The sequence below is a fragment of the Aptenodytes forsteri genome, unplaced genomic scaffold, assembly GCF_000699145.1.
Source record: "Aptenodytes forsteri isolate BGI_AS27 unplaced genomic scaffold, ASM69914v1 Scaffold870, whole genome shotgun sequence".
Classification (NCBI taxonomy): Eukaryota; Metazoa; Chordata; class Aves; order Sphenisciformes; family Spheniscidae; genus Aptenodytes; species Aptenodytes forsteri.
This window is the reverse complement of record NW_008795708.1, coordinates 561,606-584,627: the sequence shown is the minus strand read 5'-3', so window position 1 is coordinate 584,627 and position 23,022 is coordinate 561,606. Positions and strand designations below refer to the sequence as shown.

At 36.5% G+C, this 23,022-nt stretch overlaps 1 protein-coding gene across 1 annotated transcript in view; it reads right to left on the bottom strand.

The window, feature by feature from the left end:
• Positions 1-829: 829 nt before the first annotated feature.
• Positions 830-23,022, bottom strand: part of IQSEC1 (IQ motif and Sec7 domain 1) — a 152,488-nt gene continuing 130,295 nt past the window's right edge. Inside the window, exons 7-14 of the mRNA XM_009283286.2 lie at positions 20,808-20,947; positions 19,149-19,178; positions 16,857-16,982; positions 15,089-15,188; positions 11,485-11,646; positions 10,622-10,798; positions 3,200-3,249; positions 830-1,860 (exon numbers count right to left, since the gene is read on the bottom strand). Coding sequence (XP_009281561.1) covers positions 1,255-1,860; positions 3,200-3,249; positions 10,622-10,798; positions 11,485-11,646; positions 15,089-15,188; positions 16,857-16,982; positions 19,149-19,178; positions 20,808-20,947 — 1,391 coding nt within the window. The 3' untranslated portion in view covers positions 830-1,254. The remainder of the gene's footprint in view (positions 1,861-3,199; positions 3,250-10,621; positions 10,799-11,484; positions 11,647-15,088; positions 15,189-16,856; positions 16,983-19,148; positions 19,179-20,807; positions 20,948-23,022) is intronic.

The window sequence follows — 23,022 nt, the reverse complement described above, 5'->3', positions numbered from 1 at the left end:
CCACTTTGTTGCTAGCACATGGCTACATGGAATTACATATTTTTTTAATATATATATATATATAAAAACCCTATACTAAATTCTAAAACAAACCTTCAAGTTTCAGAGCACTTCCACCTGGAAACACTCTGACTACAATTCAGCTTCATTGGGGGTAAAAATGAGAAATTATGGTAAAGAGGAAACAAAGTCACTGAGAAAGATGGAGTTTGCCATTTTCATGTTTGAGATGAATGTTTTTGCAGTGTATACATGCACCTGTCGTAACTCTTCATGTGTGTTCGTTAAATCATATGCATACAAAAGAAATGTGGATCATGTAAATTCACAGTTATCACAGCCTTTAAAGTGTCTAAGAATTTCTGTGACCAATGCTTGAAGATGACCACTGGTAAAAGGTCATCCTACATTGCTACGGTATAATTACTGCATCTTAACGAGTTTGCTTACCTGAAATAGCAGAGCAGTTATAATACTGATTACGTATGATATTATCGTGTTAATAAAATAAGGATTTATACAAAGCAGTATTTGGCTACAACATTTAAATGCTATGTTACTTGGCACATTTAGTAATGATTGCTTAGAAATCTTAGCAAGTCCAGAGGACTTTTAATGAAAATACTGAAATGTCTGAAATTTGTTTCTAATGTTTAATATTTTTGGTCTACTCTTCCATATGCTATTCATCTATTATACTGTCCTATCAAGTAAGTGGAATTCCTTGTAAAGTCTATATTGCTAGTTTTGTGGACTGAAAAAATTTCTTTCCAAGCACAAATGTTAACTATATAGCAGTATATATTTATATTATATAAAGTTTACTTACGTACTTTCATCAACCATATCAGGTCTACTTATTTTTTTTGCCCATTGACAATAAAAGAGCAAGAATGCAACACTTGGTTCTGTATCACTTTTTTCCTTTTTTCATAGACTAAGTTTTTATTATGCATGTAAAATTGTCAAGGGATTTGGTGTAAAAGGTAGCTTTACCCATATTCAGCAAGCAGCATGTTTTCAAGGCAGTTTGGAAATAAGAACTAACCAGATGGTAAGTGTCTATCGAGTAGATAAGTAAAACCAGTATCGATTGCGCTAACTTGAATTATTTTATTTAGTAACAGCAAGCCTTTAAGCTCACACAACTCAATTAGGTTGTCTACGTAAAAACCGACAATATTATTTGTTGCTTCCTGTAAGTGCCTTTGTAACCTTGTTTAAAACTATAGTTATTAGGAGGGTCAACATGTTCTAGACTATTGTGCTGATGCCACTGTGTTTGGGCTTAGTGCTGGCTGAAGTGGAGGGAGGTGGTGGCGGTCCGTGGTGATGCTGAGAGTGTTGGGGATGAGAAGAGTGCCCTGGGTGCGGAGGGGGCAGTGGCGGATGAGGAGAGTGGGTATGCTGCGCGTGGGGGTGCTGCATGTAAGGAGTATGCTGGGAGTGTGCCGCATGCTGGGAATGGGGCACATGTTGGTGATACTGGTGTGGGTGCTGGATATGCTGGGGAGGGTGATAGTGGTGGTGGTGGTGGTAGGGTGGTGGGTTCTGCTGCATATGACAGTACTGCGAATGGTGAGAGTGCACTTGTGCCTGTGTCTGCCCCTCAGCTGGCCCTGCGTGATGCATGGCAGAAGGATGCTGTGAGTGTTGCTGATGTGGGATTACTGGAGGGTGCGGAGGTTGCTGTGATGAGCCAGATGGTGGATGGCCTTGGGAAGGTGGCTTTCCCCTTTTACTACCAAATAAGGAACCTAGGAGTGAGGAGGAGTTAGGCATAGTCTGGTGAGGGCGAGATGGACACTCTCGGGTTGATGTAGCTCTTCGGCGCATGTGAGGACTGCTAATGATGGACCCCTAAAAAGAAATTAATAGAAATAAAAATTAAAAAAAATCTTAAAATGTTTAAAAGAAAAAGTTCACACTGACCCACAAACTCCTCCTTCAGTGTTCACATGGGTGGACTATGTTAAGAGTTCTAGGAAAAATTTTATTTCCACCTTCTCTAAGTTGCCAATGAGGCATTCATGCCCTTCTTGGGATATTTTAAGCATTAAATGTTTTTCTCTCAGTACTTTAATATCAAAAGCTATCACTTTAAATAAGGAAAATGTCACGGAAGAGTAACATGACATAAAACCTAGGAGTGTGTTTTTAAAGGAAAAATACATTTTAAAATACTGTAAAAATACCATACTTGCTTTTTTACAACAAAAAATAAAACTACATTAAAGTCAACCTAAATAGTTAAACACACAGCAGCAAATATTACAGTTACAATTCAGATTTCAAAACAGTATTTTAAACTTTTTTTTTTATAGCAGCTTTCCACTACTATATGCCACAGTGCTGCTTCTCAAGCCTACTTCTGAATTATGTGTTTAATGGAACCATACCATTTTTGCCACTAAGATTTCTATGTGATCGTGTTCTTCTGACCTGTGGTCCAACGTTCTCTATTATTTAGCCTGGAAGGTTTATTTAGTTTCTGGAAGTTTTGGGTTTGTTTTTTTTAAAAAGAGTTATGGGACACAACAGTACTTAGGCAAAGTGTGCTAGATTTAAACTGCAATCTACCTAAAGCAAACACAAAAAAAAAAAAAAAGAGAAAAAAAGAAAAAAAAGAAAAAATCTGCAAGCTGAATTCAGAGACATGAACAGTATATATATAAATGGTTTGAAGATGAATGAAATCTCATGAAATCCACATTGAATTCACCTATCTTAAAAATTTTTCCTCCCATGCCCTATCTGTGCAATTCCATGGTGTCATGACTGCATACATTTAGCAATTTAACTCGAAAATAAGCAATGGGAATGGTCGAGCATGAAAGTCAATAGTTGTAGCTAAATACCAAACAGCAGGAACAGTGTACTTTGTAACAAAGAGCAAGTGGGCTTTTAAGCTGGGACCAGACTGAAATGGTGGCAAAAGGACACAGCATATTCATTTAACCATGCTTGCAGGAACAAAGGGAACAAGGTTAGCTCAAACCAAAAATGGCATTGGTCTAAAACAAGCTGTCAGTGCTTTTTAAGCTGGAAGAATACGGAGTGAGTAGCCTAGGCATGCATTTTATTTGAGGCAGGCAGGTTATATGTTAGAAGAAAAAAGAGCAAAAAAATATGTATATAAAAGAAAGGTTTGAAATGCACATCATCACATCCAGCTAGACATCAGTAACTTCCTACTTACTTCCATATTGCTGTCTAGCGATCCTGCACTGCTGCGTCGCCCACGCTTGCCTGCCCAGGACATGCAACACCATAGATTAGAGACTGAGACAAGACCCGGGTGAAAAACAGCTGCTTTCCCTGAATCGCTAGAGGAGTCTCTAAATGCAACTAGAGGGGCTGCAGGGGGGTTAACATTGCACTGGACTGGTACAGCGGCTACTAAGGCAGAACCTTAGATTTTTAAGGCCATTAGTTACATTAAGTTTCTGTATCTGACTAATTTTTAAGAGGTATTGTTGTTGTGAATCAACTGTCATTAGCGGGGTGTGATTTTTTTTTTTTTTAATTTGTACAACTCTTAAAATACATGTATTTTAGCATCTATATTTAGGAGCATGTTTATGGTGTTGACCAGCAACAATTTTGAATTGTTTGATTTCCTGTAATCTAATTGTCTATGAAGTTTCTTTCTTTAAAGACTGGTAGCATTGATATATACATGTGGGGTGCTATTAATTTAAATACAAAATTTAATATCGGCATATTCTGAACTTCAGTGTGGGGGATTGGTGAGGGGCATCGGTTTCATCATTTCATTTTCAGTTTTGAACCTCAGTGGATTTCATATAATCTTCTTTCATGAGGTTTAAAAAAACTAAACTTAATTTTTGATCAACAAATCTGGAATCTGTCTTGACATTATGGCTAGATTTTGTTTGTTTAGCTGTGCAGTGCTTTATCTTTAAGTAGGATGGATTTGTTCTCCAACACTCTCAAATTGCCAAAGACATTTGCCTAAAACTACACATGAATCACCAGACTGTTTGCCTGAAGAGCCAGAATACCTCAGTGGCTATGTATAGGACACAGGATCCCAGATTTTCTCTCTCATTTCACAGGAGAGAAAGTAGCATATGGCTGCAGTGGAAATAGATATTTTTTTAAAAGATAGCTTGTTGAGCATTGCTTTGCAAAGTTTCAGAATACTTTACTGGCAGGGTGTATAAACAAAGCTAACCTTCGAAGAGTGGACAGGTTCTCAAAGCTTCTCTAAAATCTGCATGTTTTTAGACACCTAAGTTTTCTCAATGCTTTCTCCTTGTTTTCCTGCAAGGCCAAATATCAAAGACAATCTCCACCCTGCATTGGTACATTGCTACCTTCAGAATCTTCTACCCTTAACAGGCGGTTTTGGGGAGGAATGTGAAAATTTCAGCATCACTGAACCTATGAGCCACATACCCTTATCTTTAGAAGCCCAAAAGCCACACGGTATCAGAGCTAAAGAGAAGAGCTTTGGGACTGGTTTGTAAGTGGGACACAACAGTGAACACTGGGAGGTTCACCCTTACTTCTCGACATACCCCTTCATAGACCAATTTAGACCACCCGTAAGCCTTATAAGATCAGTACAATCTAAAAATACCACCTATTGGATCCATAAGCATAACTTTGACCTGGTTGGTCACGAGATGCTGCCCTGCAACACAGGTTTCTCTTAAGAGCTACAGTTCTCTCTAGACTACTCTAACATTTCCCCCTCTCTTATTAAAGCTTCCAAGGCTGGGGAGTAGCACCAAGAGCTACTCCCCAGAACAAACCCCTCTACACTGACATTACATTGAGGGGAAGGCGTTTGTCATCAAGGTGTTTTGTTCGACCTGTTAAATTTGTTGGAATTTTGAACAATTCCCCTAGACATGCTCTTTGTCAAAAGCTTGGCGCTTCATCTCTTGCTGCAGTTTTAGCCTCATCAAAACCGTAACTGTACTATCTTATGAACCCCCCCAAGAAAAACTGGTTTTGATAATCCCGTATTTTTACTTCTAGTCAGGCTTTGATATTTTTCTGCTCTGCTAACGGGATTAGTACTGATTAACACTCAAATCACTCTTGCTTGCTGATACAAAAATCACTGAGAAAGATAGCCATCTATTAACTTAGCAGTCAATATTGCAAATAAGACTGACAGCTGCCACAAGTCATTAAATGTGGCTAAAAATGAAGGAAAACAGGAAAATCTGCTGCCTTTTGCATACGGCAGGAGTCAAAGTCTCTAATAAAATAACCATGAACACGGTATATACACAGTATATACGGACAGAGACAGATGCATTTTTGCTTAGAATAACTTCAGGGCAAAGTAGTACTCGCAAAGCCAAGAACAAACAGAAAAATCCTACTTAAAATGCCTGTAATTTCCCTCAGATAGGCACTATCACTATAAAGAGTGCTTTATTATTTTCTTAAAAACAAACTGAACCCTATTCTGTATTGACCTACCGTGTGATATGAAAGCTATTAAGTAAATCCTCTAGAGCATTCCCCCTGCCAATGTGTGTTTATACAAGACTGTTCTGTAGTCTTTGAGATGGCATCCCACCTAAAAAATGTTTCCCTAGAGCTGCAGTGTTCAAATGCATTTCAAGAAAATGGTGATTCTCGACTAGAATTGTATGTAAGCATAACTCTGTACTCGCATAATAATTAACAGCTGTGGTATTTATCAAATCTGAAGACCAGTTTTGCTTAATATACTACTGATCTACTTCTTATATGGGACTAAGAATATTTCAAATTTATAGTAGAAATATTAAGTTATTAAAATATTTTTACAAATGTAAACATTCCTAAAGAAAATTCAGTTTCATTAATAAAAATCCATTCTACCTTGCAGAAATTGATCCAACAGATGTACAGATCATTACAGTAAATGTAAATATTTCTCACTGCTACCCTGTATTTCTTGCAACTCTGTTCTATGCCAGTGAGATACACTGATATCTAAACAATGTATCATGATCTGGCTTTGTATGTCTTGGGAAAACAAGTTTGGAGAAAAGTTCTAAATTAAGGTTTTGGTAAAGCCAAACTAACATAGCAGCTCTTATAACAATAAGTAGTTACACTAGCCTCCAAAGGCTGTCAAATTGATATTCCCAGCAGCAGCAGAATCTGTAACCATCTAGCTACGGAGCTTATAGGTCCTACCCAAGCTGACTTGCTCAGAATTATCTAAAAAATATGGTCTAATCATTAATTTAGAGACACCACTTTCCAGGGTGAAAAGACTCTTTGTAACCTTCATATTTTCATCTTGTTTTCTGGGTGAAACAGGTATAGTCTTAAGATCACACAGGTATAGTCTTAAGATCACACATCGATTGTGAAAATAGTTCCTTGGCATCTTCAAACAGATGATTCTCAAAATACTGATTAAGCCCCAGGAGATGAGAAAACAGCATAACCACACCTCGTCTTGCTGAACTCCTTCACTGGAAAAGCAAACAGTGTCTCTTCCGTAAGAAGAGTTGTTGATACAAAGGTGTTTATATACAGTGTGGGGTGTCCTTCTACAACGTACTTGTAAAATGGTTTGGTATTAACATAGGCATATCACAAAAGACTTGATTCATACAAATCTGTTTTATTTAAAAAAACCAGTACATTCTGTCATGCCCATTACTGTTGCTATTCCATTGAAGAATAGGAAATACAACAACAGCGACAAGGGAAGAGACAGGAAAAATCTCTCCCTACTTGGAAAGCTCTTCTAATAAGGGAGAAAAAGACTGCTAGTATCCTCTGTCCTATATAGTGCAGCAAAATCCACGGGAGAGGAAGGAGAAAACAACTTAGTAACCCTGCCTGCATCAGATGAGGGAGGAGCCAAGGGACTGCACCATCCCGTCACAGATTGGTTCCACAGATTAAGGGATTCTGTAATTGCATGAATCGGAGCCTTTTTAAGGGGATTACAATGCTGAGAAGTTCCACGGTCTTTTCCATTACATTTTGGGATATAGGAAATTTTACAAAATACACGATGAAATTGGTTTTAAAAAAAAAAAAAAAGGAAGCTTTTTTTGGAAGGTAGAAAGAAACATTTAACAAGTTAAAGGTTGACGACAGATTATATGCAATATACAAATAGAATTATTTTAATTCTGGAACTACTTTATGTTTTTGTTTTGGGTTTAGTTTTTTTTTTTAAAGTAGTCTCTACTGGTCTGTGATTGTTTTGAGATAGGTCAGGAGATTATAAGACAAGCACAACTTATATTAATAGTAACAGTTATACCATCCTGCACTTATGTGCAGATTCCAATATTACACGGGTATGTCAGTTGTGTATTACCAGGGCAAACCAAAATTACAATGTTTAAACCAGTGCAGTGTGTAAATATTATTTCTACCTTACAGGTTAGGGATGGGGGGAATAAAGCTTGATTTCCACAGGTGCTCACCACTGTAAACTCAATGTGAAAGCACTGGGTCTTCCAGCAACTCAAAGTCGCTGGAATTCAGATTGACTAGCCTAAAATCAGTCAAGAAACCTGAGAGATACAGAATCAGAAACGCAGCCAGTCTAATCCTCCATGCTCTGCTTTAGCGACCAAATCATTCTTCCCACGTACTAATGGCCATGATGGGACTTCACACCTTTCACATCTTTCTGTAAACCTACTTATCATGTAATTGTATATGGAATAAGTGGTGAAATGTCCAAAATTCTATCGGAACCTGTAAAACTCAGCTTTAACTGCATTAAAATATGTCTGTCTTCTAATATTTTTATGTAAATAAAGAATTCCAAAGTCTGGGACAAATAAATTCAGTTCTTCATTGCCTACAGCTCAAGAATGTGTAATAAAAATCACATATTTTGCTTTTGAGAAAAATAAAGCACTAAATACTTTTGACATTCACAACTTGGAACAGTTGGTTGCCACATTCTGCTTTGTATTCCATGGAAAGAACTGTCAATCCACAATGAACAATACTATCTTTAAAATCAAGAGACCCTCATTCACATCCTTCTCGCAATTATGATTTAAGCTATCATGGCAAATGCATGGAAGAACAACCATCAGGAAATGATTCCTGACAGACAAATCTTGCCTTTCCTTACGGATTACAGCTTAGGAGTCAGAATCATTCAGGGTATCAACATTCATTAGATCTAAGAAGCTTATGAATCGTCGCTCTTTTCCAAGAGAGGAATTTAAACACACTTTCCACAGCCACCATTTACTACTGTGATACCTGGTAAAGAGTAATGGACTGTTTTCTTAACCAGTTTTGTCATATACCCGTACAACCAAAATGCTGTTTAATCAGATTTCCCCTTCATTGAATAAATATTTAAAAATTTTCAGTTTGTTTTTGCAATGTTCATTGGACAATTATCTGCCTTAATGCATAGATAAAGCAACCAGGCAATTTTCTGATGTTTATTAGATTTATTTCTCTTTAAATGTAGAAAGGAACTCTAAAAATCCACTTTCATCATGCCTTTTCCTACAGAAAGACACACATCCACACACAGTCCCCACTACTCCTGTTCCTCCTCCTTTTTGATCCTGTGTTTCATCCACAAAGAGAAGAACTGAGTCAACCTAACTCAGTACTCTTTTACAGAAGCAATTTTGTATGGTATAATCACTGGGACGCAGTATCTTGCTAACTGAAAGAGATTTCTTTGTTTTTCTATGGATCATCTGTCCCATATTAAAACAAAATCAGCCTCGCGTGCAAGCTATTCACTGAGAAAAGGCAGAGAAGACATGTATAATCTCATTAAAACTACACCAAATAACAAAGCAAATAACAGGTATGTAATTTCTCAAGTCAGTTGCACTGCACAAGACCAAACAGAAACTCTCCATAATTCTCAACTCGTTAAAGTTAAAATTAAGTTTAGTTGGGTTTAACAAACTCATTGATAAACCCTGCAGTCTGTGAGTGATTTCTACTTTTTAGTATGGAAAAAAGTTATTTTCAGTAATAAGCATGCCAATTGTAGGCATGCCCTGTTGAAACGTGAAATGTTTTCATGATTACAAATACTTGTTTATCGCATAAAACCCATAACATGAATTTAAATACATGGCAATGTTTGAAAGACAGGGATGAAAAATTCCTGTGGGATGAAAAAAATTAATCAGAAATTGCAGTTATGGGTACAGATACCCACTGAACTCACATATTCAACAATATGGTAGTTCTCATTCTAATGAAATAAAAACAAAACAACAAAAAAGGATGATGGAAGTATCCTCAAATCTGAGATATAATAGTGGTGAGGACTAGTGGCTTGATCTAAAATCCACTGAAGGCAATCAAGTACCAATATTCAATTTCAGCCTGATTTTGGATCAAGTTCCTAGGTCTCCTTAATGAAACAAATGGACATATGAGTATGAAAGCCTAAACAGAGAATAAAATAATTGAAAGAGCTCACTCTCTACATATTTGTATGCATATACATATACCCACAAAACACAGGCTATAATTTCAGTTTACAGCAATTTTATTTATTGCAGCATAGCTAAAATCTCTTCTTTAGTTAAAAAAAGGGAAAAGATAAGTAGCGTCTACTACCAAAGTTATACATAGTATTGAAATTATGACTAGACTGTAAATCATCACTGCAATTAAAAGAACAAATCAGAGTATGTAACACAGACTATGAACTAAAAAAAATAATTGGAAAAAAATATAGTCGCTACTATCCCCAGAAGTACTTTCTGAATAGTGGGCACGGTGTTCAGATATGGCGTCTTGTAAATGACAGGAATCACGTTTAACACTGAAGACAAGGTCACTACCCATGGCAGCCTGTATTACAAGGGTATGCCAGTTGTGTATTACCGAGGCAAACCATAAAATGAAAACATACCAAACTTCCTCTGGCTTTTCTTTGGCTAAAAAAATCACACCACCACTCCTTTCCAGTCTTTAGCTATATTAATCAATTAATAAATCTTAAGACACATCAGTAGCTTTGTGGGATATCAGTATTCTTGTCCACTAGGGCTTCCTTTATTGGCAATAGTATTTCACAACAACCTCTTCTTTTGCAAGAACTGGGAACTGTATCTTGAGTTACAAAACAATAAAAGAGCATCAGGGACACACTGTATCTGAATCACACAGTTCTAGGCAGAATTTAGTAGGGCTTCACTCAATTTCATTCATCAATGTGGTAACACAGGTACACTTGAGCACAAAATACACAGAAAGCGGTCATTACACAGCAACCAGTTTCTTTTTTTTTTTTCTTTCTAAGCCTATTGTATGAAGGGGAAGAAGCAAAGGGGAAGAAAAGAAGAAAGGAAAACTAGGTGGGTTACTCCTAGCACAAGTCAACCATTTTTTTTCTAACACACTTACAATTTTTCCTCTGTCTTCACTCTCCTTTAAAAGTATATATAGCAATCTACAACGGTTTAAATGCTTTCAAATAGTGGTTGCTTAATAGAACGAGGGTAAAAAACAAACAGAAATTAAACACGAACTATGAAAGAGAAGCTATTTAAAATGCTTGAAGTTTCAGTATTACTAGTTCTGAAAGCCCACTGTGAGCTGGGCTTTATATGCATCATTCACACATCTTTGCATGCACTAGTCAGAGCCAGGAAATCAAGGCAGTGCTTACCTGCTTCAGACAGGTCTCTAAGGGAGCTGCTCAGTGCACTTCTTTTCAGCCCCTCCCCGGTAGCATAGCTGTCATCCAGGCAAGCTCTGTTCAGCGTCCCATTGCCAGAATCTTTTTTCAGACTGGAGCACTGAGACATGCTTGGACGCACCACACCCTTCTGTTTTTCTAGCTCAGCTGAAACAAAGAGAATAATTTTGCAATTCATATTTATTGACTATAATGGAGGACATGGTACCATGACAATTTCTGTATGTGATCACATATTACTGTGAATAATAGATAAGAGTTCATTTTGGCACTGTTAAATGCCAGAGAGGAACTTCAACCCTGTACTAACAGCTTTATATTACAACATACAGGATGAAAGGCTGTTCCTCCTTTGGAAAAACAGAAGATAAAATTCCATGTTTAGACACTCACGTAACTTCCAGCAAAATATATCAATTTGTACTATGGCTACCTAATTGAGAGAATACAGGAATATCAACATGGAAATGAAGAAAAATTCAGTGAAACTTATTTGACGGGCCATCACTGAGAATTTCAGTGATGTAAATTATCCCTAAAATTCTTACTGTAATTTATACTACAAATTACAAATTCATCTCTCCTCTGTCCATTGCTATTTGCAGTTTGTCCAGGCTAAATTTCCACTGCAGCTACACTGCAGTAAATAAGTCAATAAACTCAGCTGGGGCTTAAGATATCATTGGGTTTTTCCTCTTTCTAGAATCAAAGCCATGGAAAAACCCCACATTATTTTGAACTTTTAAAGAATTTTAATGGCTTATAGACACATTCAAGATTTTCTTATTTTGATTAGCTTGAAAATGCTCTATTATATGTACCTTTGTACTTACACTCTATTCTGTGCTTTTCCATTTCTTGAACCTCCGCAATTGACTCCCTCAAATCATCTGTAAACTTCTTCCTGTCCTGAGGATTTGGTGCATTGAAATTTATTAGTACTTTGATATCTGCTCCTGGAACAGCTGACGTGAGCCGAATACCGTTGGGATAATCTAGAAGAAAGAGTCAAGAAAAACTAAGCTCGGATTATTCCAATTACTTTTCTTTTTATAAAACAAACAAACAAACAACCCCCCCACAACTGAAGGCTTTTTACTAGTATTACCATACAGGGAACAAAGTCGGAGAAACAAAAGTCTAAAGGCACAGATTTAGAATGAAAATCCCTAAGATACCTTGGAACTGCTTAACTGTCAAGATACCGAATAAATATTGAAAGATAGTCTTTACGCAGCTGTTACCCTTAAGGTACAATATAAAAGAAAAATCCCAGAAAAAACCAAAAAATTTAAGGGGATAATTTTTGTTTCATGGAGCGGATCCCATTACCTACCCTACTCAATTGTAACCAAAGTTTTGCTCAGTAAAGACTACTTGAATACATCTCAAGTACTAGAACCTGTCTTATACTTTTAACTTAACGTTGGCAGGAAGGCAAACACACTAGCATTGTACAGCTTTTAGTATTTCCTGTTAAGTTGTGTTCCCTGGACATCCTACTTTCATTTTCTTTCTTAAAAAAAAAGTCAAAATTATCTGTGAAATTACATACTGAGGAAGTAAAACGGGTGGAGGGGTTTTTTCCCCTCTTTTGGCCCATGTTATGGACATCTTCACAATAAAATGCAGATTTTTCAGCAAACTGTCTTTGCTTCTTTTCTAGCTGCACATCTGAGAATGCAAATTTTAACAGCTGACCAAAAATATCTCCTGGTTGAGATAAAACGTTCATTTACAGAAATATAGCTTATAATGAAGATATATTCTGCTGTAGAAAACAGAATCAGGCTTTGCTTGAAGCACAGACCTGTAGAAACAGGGTGTCAGAAAAACTCAAAATGTGCATTCTAATTCACAATGTTTTCTTTTACTCAACTGCCTGACCTTATTGGTTTGCTAAAGCTCTCAAATATTTACTTAAGTATTCAACTGAAGTTCAAGTGCCCCACGTACTAAAAATTCATTCCCTCAAGAACGAGCAGATGATGTAAGGTAGTCTCTTCCTCAAAGTCATTAGGTTTCAACAATATATGGGCTTAAAATATTGAGAAACAAGTGCAAATGCTATGCTTTTTTAAAAGGATACCTTAACTTCCAAATCAGATTTGCAACTAAAAGTGAGGCAAGTCCATTTACCGTTCTCAGGTGCAAAAAGGTGCCAACTACCCCAAGCTTCAAAGGGTACAGAGGGGAAGGAGGGAGCAAGAATTTGGGGCTTCTGCCAGGGTCTGATAGCAACATCTTGCACAGAAGCAATGTATAGCTGATCTGCTTCTCCTGACCACGTGACAATTGCCTCTACCCTTAATCAAATAAGACAGCCGCCTCAAGTTGTCTGCAGCTGCTGTCGTTCAGAATACAGCCAAATGGCCAAAAGTGCAGAGGAGTCTGGTGCTAGGCAAGCTAACAGGTGGAGAGCATAGTATAACAGCACATACTGTTTTGAACTCTGAAACTCCATGTGCAGCAAACAGCTCTAGAAAGTGCACCACTTGGAAAAAAATAAAGTTTATAAAACAAGGAAACTTGGTAACGCCAAAGTCACATGGACTACCTTCACATATGAACAGAGAACTATGAATCTCCACATACTAAACAAACAAAAATATTTTATTACCAGAGATACTTCTCTACGTCGTATTGATTAAGCATCAGGAAACACTGACACATTTATTGGTTTCAGATACACTCCCTCTAAAGTGATCTGCTTGCCCTTTATATTTTCAGTGATTTTGACTGAAAATGTAAAACGTACTTCCCTTATGGCCTATTTTTTTGTTAGAGATACATGACATTATTTTCCCTTTTGGAGCTCATCCATCCCTCAGCGTAATTGACTTCTATCATTAGAAGCCAATTCTTCTATCATCAACGCCAGCCATTTTGTTCAACCTCACCAGTAGCCATACCAATATTTTTGTTGCTTCTGCTTTAGTGACACTAAGTTTTATTCACTTGAAGCCAGCTGATTCTGACAGCTGCTACACACGGACTTACTGAATGGCATGATGGCTCTGGCCAAAATACCCCAGAACTTGCTGGGGACAGGGGAAACCAAGAATATGAATTTTACAAACCAGAGGGGAAGAATACTTCTCTTTCTCAATTGGAAAATACTGCATTCCACCTGACAGGCACTGATATTGGAAGCACAATCAGCTCACTGATTCACCATAGTCAATTCACCTTAGGAGCCCAACTATGTCTACTTAAGTGTCTCAGTTAAAATGCCTCCAGTTCACTGGGAGGAATCCAACCTTTTACTCCTAGTTCCACTATAGATATTTTTAAGTTTACTTCAATAAAATGTTTCTACTTAGCATGCTTATGTGATTTTTTTTTTTTTTTAATTTATTTAACTTGACATCAGAGGAATTATATATTCTTCTATTTTTAGTAGAACCCAGGATAGAAATATTTGGTCTTCCACTCTAAAAATGAATTTTATATCATATAATGTGTGCACGAGAGAGAGAATGAATGTGTATGCATATAAATAATCTGCAGGCTACATCGCTGCTATAAGCTCTACAAAATCATGCCTTTTGAAATCTCCAGATGCTTTGACTCAGTAACAGTGACTTCTTTTGAGCTAAACATTGAAGCACATTCTCAAGGACAAGTGAAAACTAAGAGCTTTCTACAACAGAAAAGCACAGAAAATACTGAATGTCACACTGAACTATATACAATTTATCATGAAGGTCAAGGTTTGGTTTACAAACCATTAAGTCAGGTCAAATAGACTGTCTCCCTATGTACCATACAAACAACTATGCTCCGCTACGTTATTACTGATGCTGTCTCTGGGCTTAAAATCTACAGGAGCATTAGCAAACGATTTGCTTTTTGTTGGGCTGTTGTCTGCTAAGACTAAGCTTGACAAGCATTAAAGATAAAAAGAATATTGGATTGATGCAGATTACAACTGACATAAACAAAAGGTGTCAGAAAATACAAACTTTAATCAAGACTCTCTGCTTTGTATTAAATTTGAATGAGTATACATTACCTAGGCACAAAGTTAAGATATAAATCAGGAAAATAAATTAGTGGTTTGAATTACACGTGTCATTATAATAGTCATTATTTATTATCACACATTCAGTTCCAGCTGACTGTACCATTGACTCAGCAACAGATATAACATATTTGTTTCTTTACAAACATTCTATTCTTTACAAGCATTCACAAACAACACATTTGGCTAGATTTGGCTTCTGACTACAACAACAACAAAAAAAATCTAACAGCAGTCTTGCTGTTTCTTATGCTGACACCATCTCAGTTTAAACTTCAGGGCTAAGTTAAATTCAGAGCAATTTTATTCCTACATTCAGAATCAAGTCCTGTCCATCCTTTTCACTCACACAAGTTATTATTTTGTTTTATTTATAAATAAAATGGTCATCTAAAAAGAGAGGAAAGACTTACACTGGTTCTCAAAAAGAAGAACTTGCATTCCATAGAGGGAAAAGGACTGTCGAAAACTGTACGTGACTGAGTTCTTCTTCTTTTGAAAAATCTTGGTCACCTGAAAGTTATCACATAAACAAAGTTAAATATCCATTTTAACATATGTGTTTGTGGAAAATTATTGTTCTTAAGAATTAGCATACGAGAAAACATTTTATGCCAAAGAAAGCGACAATCTGCCAGAAAAGATGAACTTGTAATTTTTTCCTTTTTTATTTTTAATGCAACTGCACTGGTATCTCTTAACCAGAAGGTTTAATATTTTATCCAGATACAAAGCCTTTGTGTTCTCTATTCTCCAGAACTCCACTTCTTGAAATTCCAGAAAGAAAAAAACCTGCATCATATTGTGCACTGTACCTGCTAGCAAAAATGTAAATATGTTTAAATTTTCCTTTTTAAATAACTTAGCTGCTACCACACTTTCTTCTTACAGTCTGACTACAGGCAGGACATGCCCATGGACCTCTCCACACAAGTTTAATTCTTAGCCCTTATTCTTATGTGCTCTGTGACCTTCCAAGCCTGCTTTGCTTCTGTGCACCTTCAAATACTGTCTTACACTACCTCATCCAATGATGCCCTGTTTTCCCTATGGTGACTTCTTTTGAGCTCTCAATAACAGCACCTATCTCAATAAAAGCTGAGTCTGTGGAAACCTTTACTTTTTGCTACAATAGAAGTAACATACTACTACTTACCATCAATTTTGGGGTTCTCCTAAAGTGTGAATGCAACCACTCTTTATGACCAAGAGGTTTATTTTTACTAGTTCTTTCTAACTTTAACTTTTGGCGATGGCATTTTACTAGAACTGACAAATCTGGTCTATATTACTCCCAAAACAGTTTGATAAAACTACTGACATCTGAGTAAGTAATAAAAACCGACAGAAAACTTGCAATCCGAAGACGACAATGTTCTATCATTTTATACCCAAGTTCACATTTACAACTAGGAGGTTATACTCACAATCAGAAGGATTGTTTTTTTATTTACTTCCTGGTTTTAAGGTCTGAAGGTATGTAAAAACTACACACAATAAAATTGTGCATCTGAAGCACACCTTTTTCGTAACAAAACGTGAAATATTTAGTTTAGTTCTTAGTTCTCAGGTAACAGCCAAATACATTCCAAATGGAGTACAAGAAATTTTCCTATTTTTAAGGGTAAATCAACCAAATAACTCCAAGCTGTCACTAGTTTTGTATGTCTGTTTTTCAAAAGACTGGGTCAAGTTAAATGCACGCTAAAAAGTCAAGTCAACTGTAAAATGTATTTCAGCATATCCTATTCCTATTTCAAGGAATGAACATGTCTGGTTCATAGAACATCTGGGGAATATAAAGTAGTATGTAATTTTGGTTTTCCACAAGTAACTTGAATTCATTATTCACGGAATAAAGAATGTCTCCATTTATCCATTAGGGAAATGGGTAAATTGGAGGTAATTTTTGTTCTTTATAGTAAAAGCTATTGCATCAAAGTACTTTCTTACAATAGAGTGTAGTAATCAATAAAAGGCTTCAGTTTAAAAGCAAATGCTATATAATGAAGAAAATTAAGAAAATTTAAATCTTAATCATCCCAAGATTGTTGGAGTACAGAGTAACAGGTAATCGATATTTATTTTTAGGAATGCTCATGCTCTTAATTGCCACTGATTTCATGGAGATAGGCATTTCTGAATACCTCGCTAGAAGTCTATCCACCTGAAAGTACATACCACAAGAAGATCATTAAATAAAAATATTTCTCGCTGGTGCAATCCAAGCTTCTGAGGTTTATTTGGATCTGGAACTTCAAACAGCCTACAGTAGCAAACAAGCCTCCGGTGGGGTAGAGAGAGGACCTACGATAATACAAAAGTTCATGGTTAATATAGCAATATTTAGCCAAGAAAGAGCACCTTTCATACCCAGAGTTTTTTTTTGAATACTTCAAATATTTTCACCTCTAAGCCCATTAGACTTCTTCATCAAAGGACCAACAACATAAAAATGAAGATTTAGATTTATATGCCTCTAACTTGCATGACATTCAAACTTCATCAAAATTCTTATATAAAATATTCTCTAACAGCTTGCATTCCTGCATATGGATGCCAAAGTTTTACTGGGGATAGAGTTTTACTTTGTGAAACGATAAAACCTTGAAAGAACTTTAGATTAAGCAAGTGGGAGCTCAAAGCAAAGGATGTTTGCTTTCCTGAGCATTTTTACATATCTTTATTAGAAGAAAGGATGCAAAGCAATGTTAGCTTTTGTGAGATGAATACACTGATGTTGTAGATTACGTTTTGTCAGCCACTGAGTTAATTCAATTTGTTCATTCCCCAATACCAAGGAAATGGTGACATCAGGAAAAAGTAAATGAATTTTCAGTCTGGCTTATTTTCTCATGCCGGCAAGAAAACCAAGAATAATTTTCCATTTTCTTATTTGAAATGTCTCCTGAAACTATCTCCGAAGCTGCTGTTTTCAACCTAGTGAGACTTCATTTCTTTCAAATGCAAATGATGATATCTTGTCAAGAATATTAAAAGAAATCCTTTAAACTTTAAAAATTTGAAGTAGAGAATCTTAGTTGCTAACTAGACATATATTTCATTTATATATTATATTTCTTTATAATTCCTGATTCTGCATGTTAGATTGCAGTTTTTCCCCAAAATCCAATGATAACTATACTAATAACAGATAAAATGCTGATAACATTTAATTTATCTATGGCATTAGCTTAATTACCCTTCCTGAACTTGCAAGGAGAAGGTATTTAAGAAAAAATCTGACATGTTCTAAAGGAGCCAGTGTGGTGAAGAATGCTGGAGAAATCAGTGGTTTCTATTTTCAGGCTACTCTGGTAACGGAACAGCTTACATGGGTTCTCAGGAAAAGCGGCAGGAATGAATGTTGCATGTTCTCATTCTCTCCTACCTCCAGACTCAGTTTTCCCAGCACATGGCAGTCTGAGATTTGCGAGATAACAAAACCCAAGGGTAGTCACTGAGCCTATGAACTTGCAAACAACTACAGTGAGCTCTGGTATTGAAATTTAACTACAGACAATGCTTTCACTCATAGCAATAGATGATCCGGTAAGATTCCCTTCCATCGTATTTTATAAAGGTCACATCTTTCAGTTTGTTTTTACAGTCCAGTGGTACTGCTAGACATGCATCCATGAAACAATGACAGGTACTTCACCTAGAAATATGAAGCTAACTTTGCATGATTTTAACTGTTTACACAGAAAAAGCAAGAAATAGAAGACTGAAAAAACAAATGAAAGTTTAAAGTTCCTTCTCTGGATTGTCCTGAGTGAAGATGCTAATGCACAGTGCAGTTATAATTGAGGAAAAAAAAAAAAATCATTAGGACCACATTTGTATAAGGTAATCAGATTCAGAGCACTAGGTGCACTCCTCTGCTATGAAGTGGTTTCTTTGTTCAAAACTACTAGCAATAATGTTATCATGAAACTAAAGTAAGTGGAACACTGCATTAGAAGAATAGTTTTAGGATTATTATTGAATATGCCTATAACTTAAATCCAGAATAAATATTTTCTATGTTCTTCTATCTTTCAGAAGAGAACTGTTAAATTAACTGGCAATATCTTTCTAGAGTATCATTCAATAGTGAAACGGACCAGAAAGAGTAAACACACCAGGGCCCAGATGGAAAGGTGAGGTGCAACTGTAATTTTACTTGTTTGTTTATTCTTTACTGGCTGTCTAATTTCTACAGTGATAATAGCATTTGAAATGCATAAAAAGTGTAATAAATAAAGGTCTAGAAAACTCTTGGCAATAAATTAAGCAGTCTCTGGGAAATATATTTTTAAGAAAATCTTTATATTTTGGAGAGTTATTACTACAACAATGGAAAATTTTGCTTGAAAGAAGCCCAATTTTTTAAAAAGTTAAAGTGTAATAGAATGCATTATTTCCAGTTTAAGAAAATGCTGCCAGTTAAAATGACTATAAATTTTGAAGAAGTATGAGAGAAATACCTACACAACCAAGTCCATGATGCAGAGATCCAATCTACAGTAGAAAGACATATACAAGTTCGTTAAACTTCAGAGAAACACAGTACTGTATCATAGCAAGTAAATACGTCACCGTCTTACTATGACTAAATGCCTATAAAGTAAAAACAAATATTTCTATCAATAAAGACTGTTGGCTGTTTCCTAAATTTTCTTTCACACAGTTAAAAAATCTCTCAACAGAAGAATCCTTGAACCTAGGACTCTACTGAGGGCATTGTTTTCTTAATCCCATTTAATTTACAAGGTCAGGATTAGTTTTAGGCTTTGAATTGCCACATGCCTGAATAAAAAAAGAACCATTAAAAAACCCCATCTCCCACAGAAGCCTATATATAAACCTAAATCCCCAACCAATTACAGAAAATAAGTTTCATATGAAAGCATAAGTGACTGTCAAATACTGACTTTAGAATATTTATTTCCCTTGTCCTCAAAAACATGTAAAAGCTTTTACTAAGGAAATTTTGCTTTCTCTTTCCTCTGCTTCTTCCAAGAGATCTCCTCAATATTTCCTTACTGGGAAACAGAAGTAAATTAGATTTTTTCTTTTTTTTGGTGGTCCCTCATTCCCTTCCCCTCCTCCTCGCGTTGAGGCTTGTCTGAGAAGAGATTACAATTCAAAGCTCTTTAAAAGTAATAGGGAGAATCTTGAGATCCATGCTCTTTTTCTTAATAAAAAATCCCCCAACCCATCAGTCCCTGCTGCAGTAAAGTTCCCCACAGCTGATAAAAAACTGATTTAGGACTTCAAAAACATGCAAGTCTAGTCTTTTTTTGGCTTTGTTCTGAGCTGCCTTTGTGACTACTAACATGAAGATTTTCAGAAGATGACTCTGGGACTTGAATTCAGGAAGGCTGAGTATCCATTGTCCCTCTCCACATTAGATACCATTGTTACCATGTAAAATATCGGTCTTAATATCTCTGTGTTCACTCAGCTCCTAAAACAAAGGGAAAAATGCTGTGGCCTTCCTTTTCTCTCTCCTTCTCCAACAGACGCTTTGAAGATTAATTTATATAGCAAAGTATTTCAGGATTTTTCCCACAACAAAGCAAGAGGTATCTTTGGATGCTCAAACCCAGCACCAGAATCCCTGGGACCTGATTTCCAGATAAGTTCGGAGACAAAATGACACAATCTCCCCTTACAAATACCTGTTCATAGAGCTAGCTGCAAAGCTGAGAAAGACGCTGATGTGGACAGAAGTTCTCTATTACTCTTGTAAATTATGGAGCCATAACTGATGGTATAAATGTTGAAATACAAATCTCTACAGCATCACTTTAACAAAACACTTCCATTCTCTTGAAACAAACATGAAAACTGCCTAAAATGCAGATATTTCAGTGCAATTTCAGAATTGTAAAGCTTTACATAAAGAGTTTAAGACTCATAACATCATCACTCATGAATACCAGACTGCAACAACAAAATTCATCTGCACTGTGAATACTCCAAAATTAAAACCAACCTTACAGCAAATTACTGTTTTGACAGTTTTTGCCTTTTGCCATTTATCAACCAATTTACACCTCTAAGCAACACACTTCTATATTGTTTTATACTGTACATTGCCCTACACCTCCTCAGCAACTGACAGGCAGTGCAAAGTGAACTTACCGGTTTCTTTCCTACTATGAGTTTTTCAACCTTCTGGACTTGGGATACATGATCCTCATTTGTCTTCAGTTCCCGTTTGCGGATTCGCTCATAAATCCCAATCAGCATTTCTCGTGGGATATCCTCACCATCATCCACACCTGCAGAAGCCAACAGTTTCTATTATCAGTCTGGCTCTGAATGATCTAACAAACATTTCTCAGCAATGTAGGCTTCTCAGCAAGGAGAGGAGAAAAACACAGGCAATCTTTGTTTCCTCTGCTAACGGTAACGCCAATGTTGCCTAAGACTGCTGGTGTACTTGTTTATGCTGTTTTGTTTTATAGCTGCCAGTACTCTGTCAGCTAACATCTCCTATGCTGTTCTTGTGCCTACCTTACCAAAGCAGCAGAAGTTATGTTACTCATTACTGAAGCACTGATTTTTGTCGAAGAGCTTGCTGCCCCCAATACGCTAAGACATTGATGGAAATTACACAGGTTTGTTTTTTTGTTTTAAAACTCTCATCTAAAACTAAGCCATAAAAAGGCTAATTTCCTAGGTAAATTCTTTTTTTTTTCTTTTAAGTTTCCTCTGTTTGGCATCAAAGCTCAAATGAGTTAAATAACCCTTTAGACACTAAAATCTCCATATGACCTCCTCCTAGGAGTATACCACTGGGAGGAAGCAGAAGAACCATTCCATTTTGCCTCTGTCCCAGTATTACTCAGCACTGTTCATAAAATAATTTCCTACAAGAGAACCTTATGAAGATCCAGTAAAATTAATTTAACCAATATTTCCTGTATCATTTCAAAAACAATTCATTTACTCTGGAAAAACAAATCAACAAAACAGCCTACTTACAGGATTGTTGTTTGGTACTGTGTGATTATCATTGGCATGCCAGTATTCTAACAAATACCACAGTGTCTTGAATGCTTAATCCTGAATTTTTAATAGTGGAAGGAGTCCAATTTCAATAAGTGACTTAAAGCTGGATTTTCTGGGGACAGGGAGATGCATGTCTATTTTTTAAACAGGTTTTAAAGCAATAAACTCTCATCTCCCATTCAGAAGCCAAAATAGAGTATTTTGTCACCCAGTGGAACAACTGCTCACATAAAAAATACTGTGATAAAATACAGTTTCTTTGCAACTAGAAGCAAGCAAACCCGCCTCTGTTCTGTTCCACACCAGCAAGTCTTCCACAGACCACCCTTTGCAATCCAGTCATTTACAGTTACAGGCAAGGTGGCCTGTTACAAAAATGCCTACAATAATAAGAAATTGCTGGCATTTGGGCTGGAGCTCAGAGAGAATGTACTGTATTTAATCCAACAAATATAAGTGTAGTATTATGCTAAGAAATGAATATCAGGCCTTTTTTAATCTTTGTGGACTTTATGATAAAATCTCAATACTAACTTAAATTTTGCTAAGCTAAAACATCTGCTAAGCATAGATCGTTCATTGCTGTCTTATATAAATCTAAGGGAATAAAATCACCAAACAGGACTTTCATTTTCAAGATCTGAAATTCCAGAACACCACAAGTATTTTGTTTTTACTAGTATTAAAATGAAAGTACCACATGCACACATGAATACAAACCGCCACGCGTCTGAGATGCACCAATGTGTTTCTACACATTAAGCAGCTTGATGCTGTCCTTCTGCCATTCAGCCCACTTTTAGATATCACTGAGAAAATGGCCGGTAAACAATACATCAGCACTTGCTGGTGCCTGCAGTAGTGGGCCTATTCTGCTACCATGCTGCTACATCCACTGTTGCCAAGAGAGACTGTGCACTAAGTTGCACTTATTCTTGTGCTTAAAAGCAGGGGGAGGAGGAGGAGAGGGTTGCAATGACTGAACAGGCAATTTTCCTGGCCTTTGCACAAACACACAGGAATGGAACTATAGTAAAAGCTGCTTTTTCCCTATGGGCACAAACTATCGTAAAGGAAAAAAAGGGATGGGGACTTCAGCCTCATTTTGTTTCTCTAATATCTGAGTGCTCTTCTGCAATAGGAGGTAAATGCTGTCCGATCCATTCTTCCTTGAGTGCCCAGGAACAACAGGAGGTATCATCTCCTCATGCATGATCTTCCTCCTCAGCTCTACCGTGACTACTTCCTGTCAGGCAGAGCTGAGCACTGGCTGAGCTGATGCTTCATGAAAACCTGTTCTTTTTCACCAGAAAGAACCAGGATAGAAAGATCTGAGAAACAA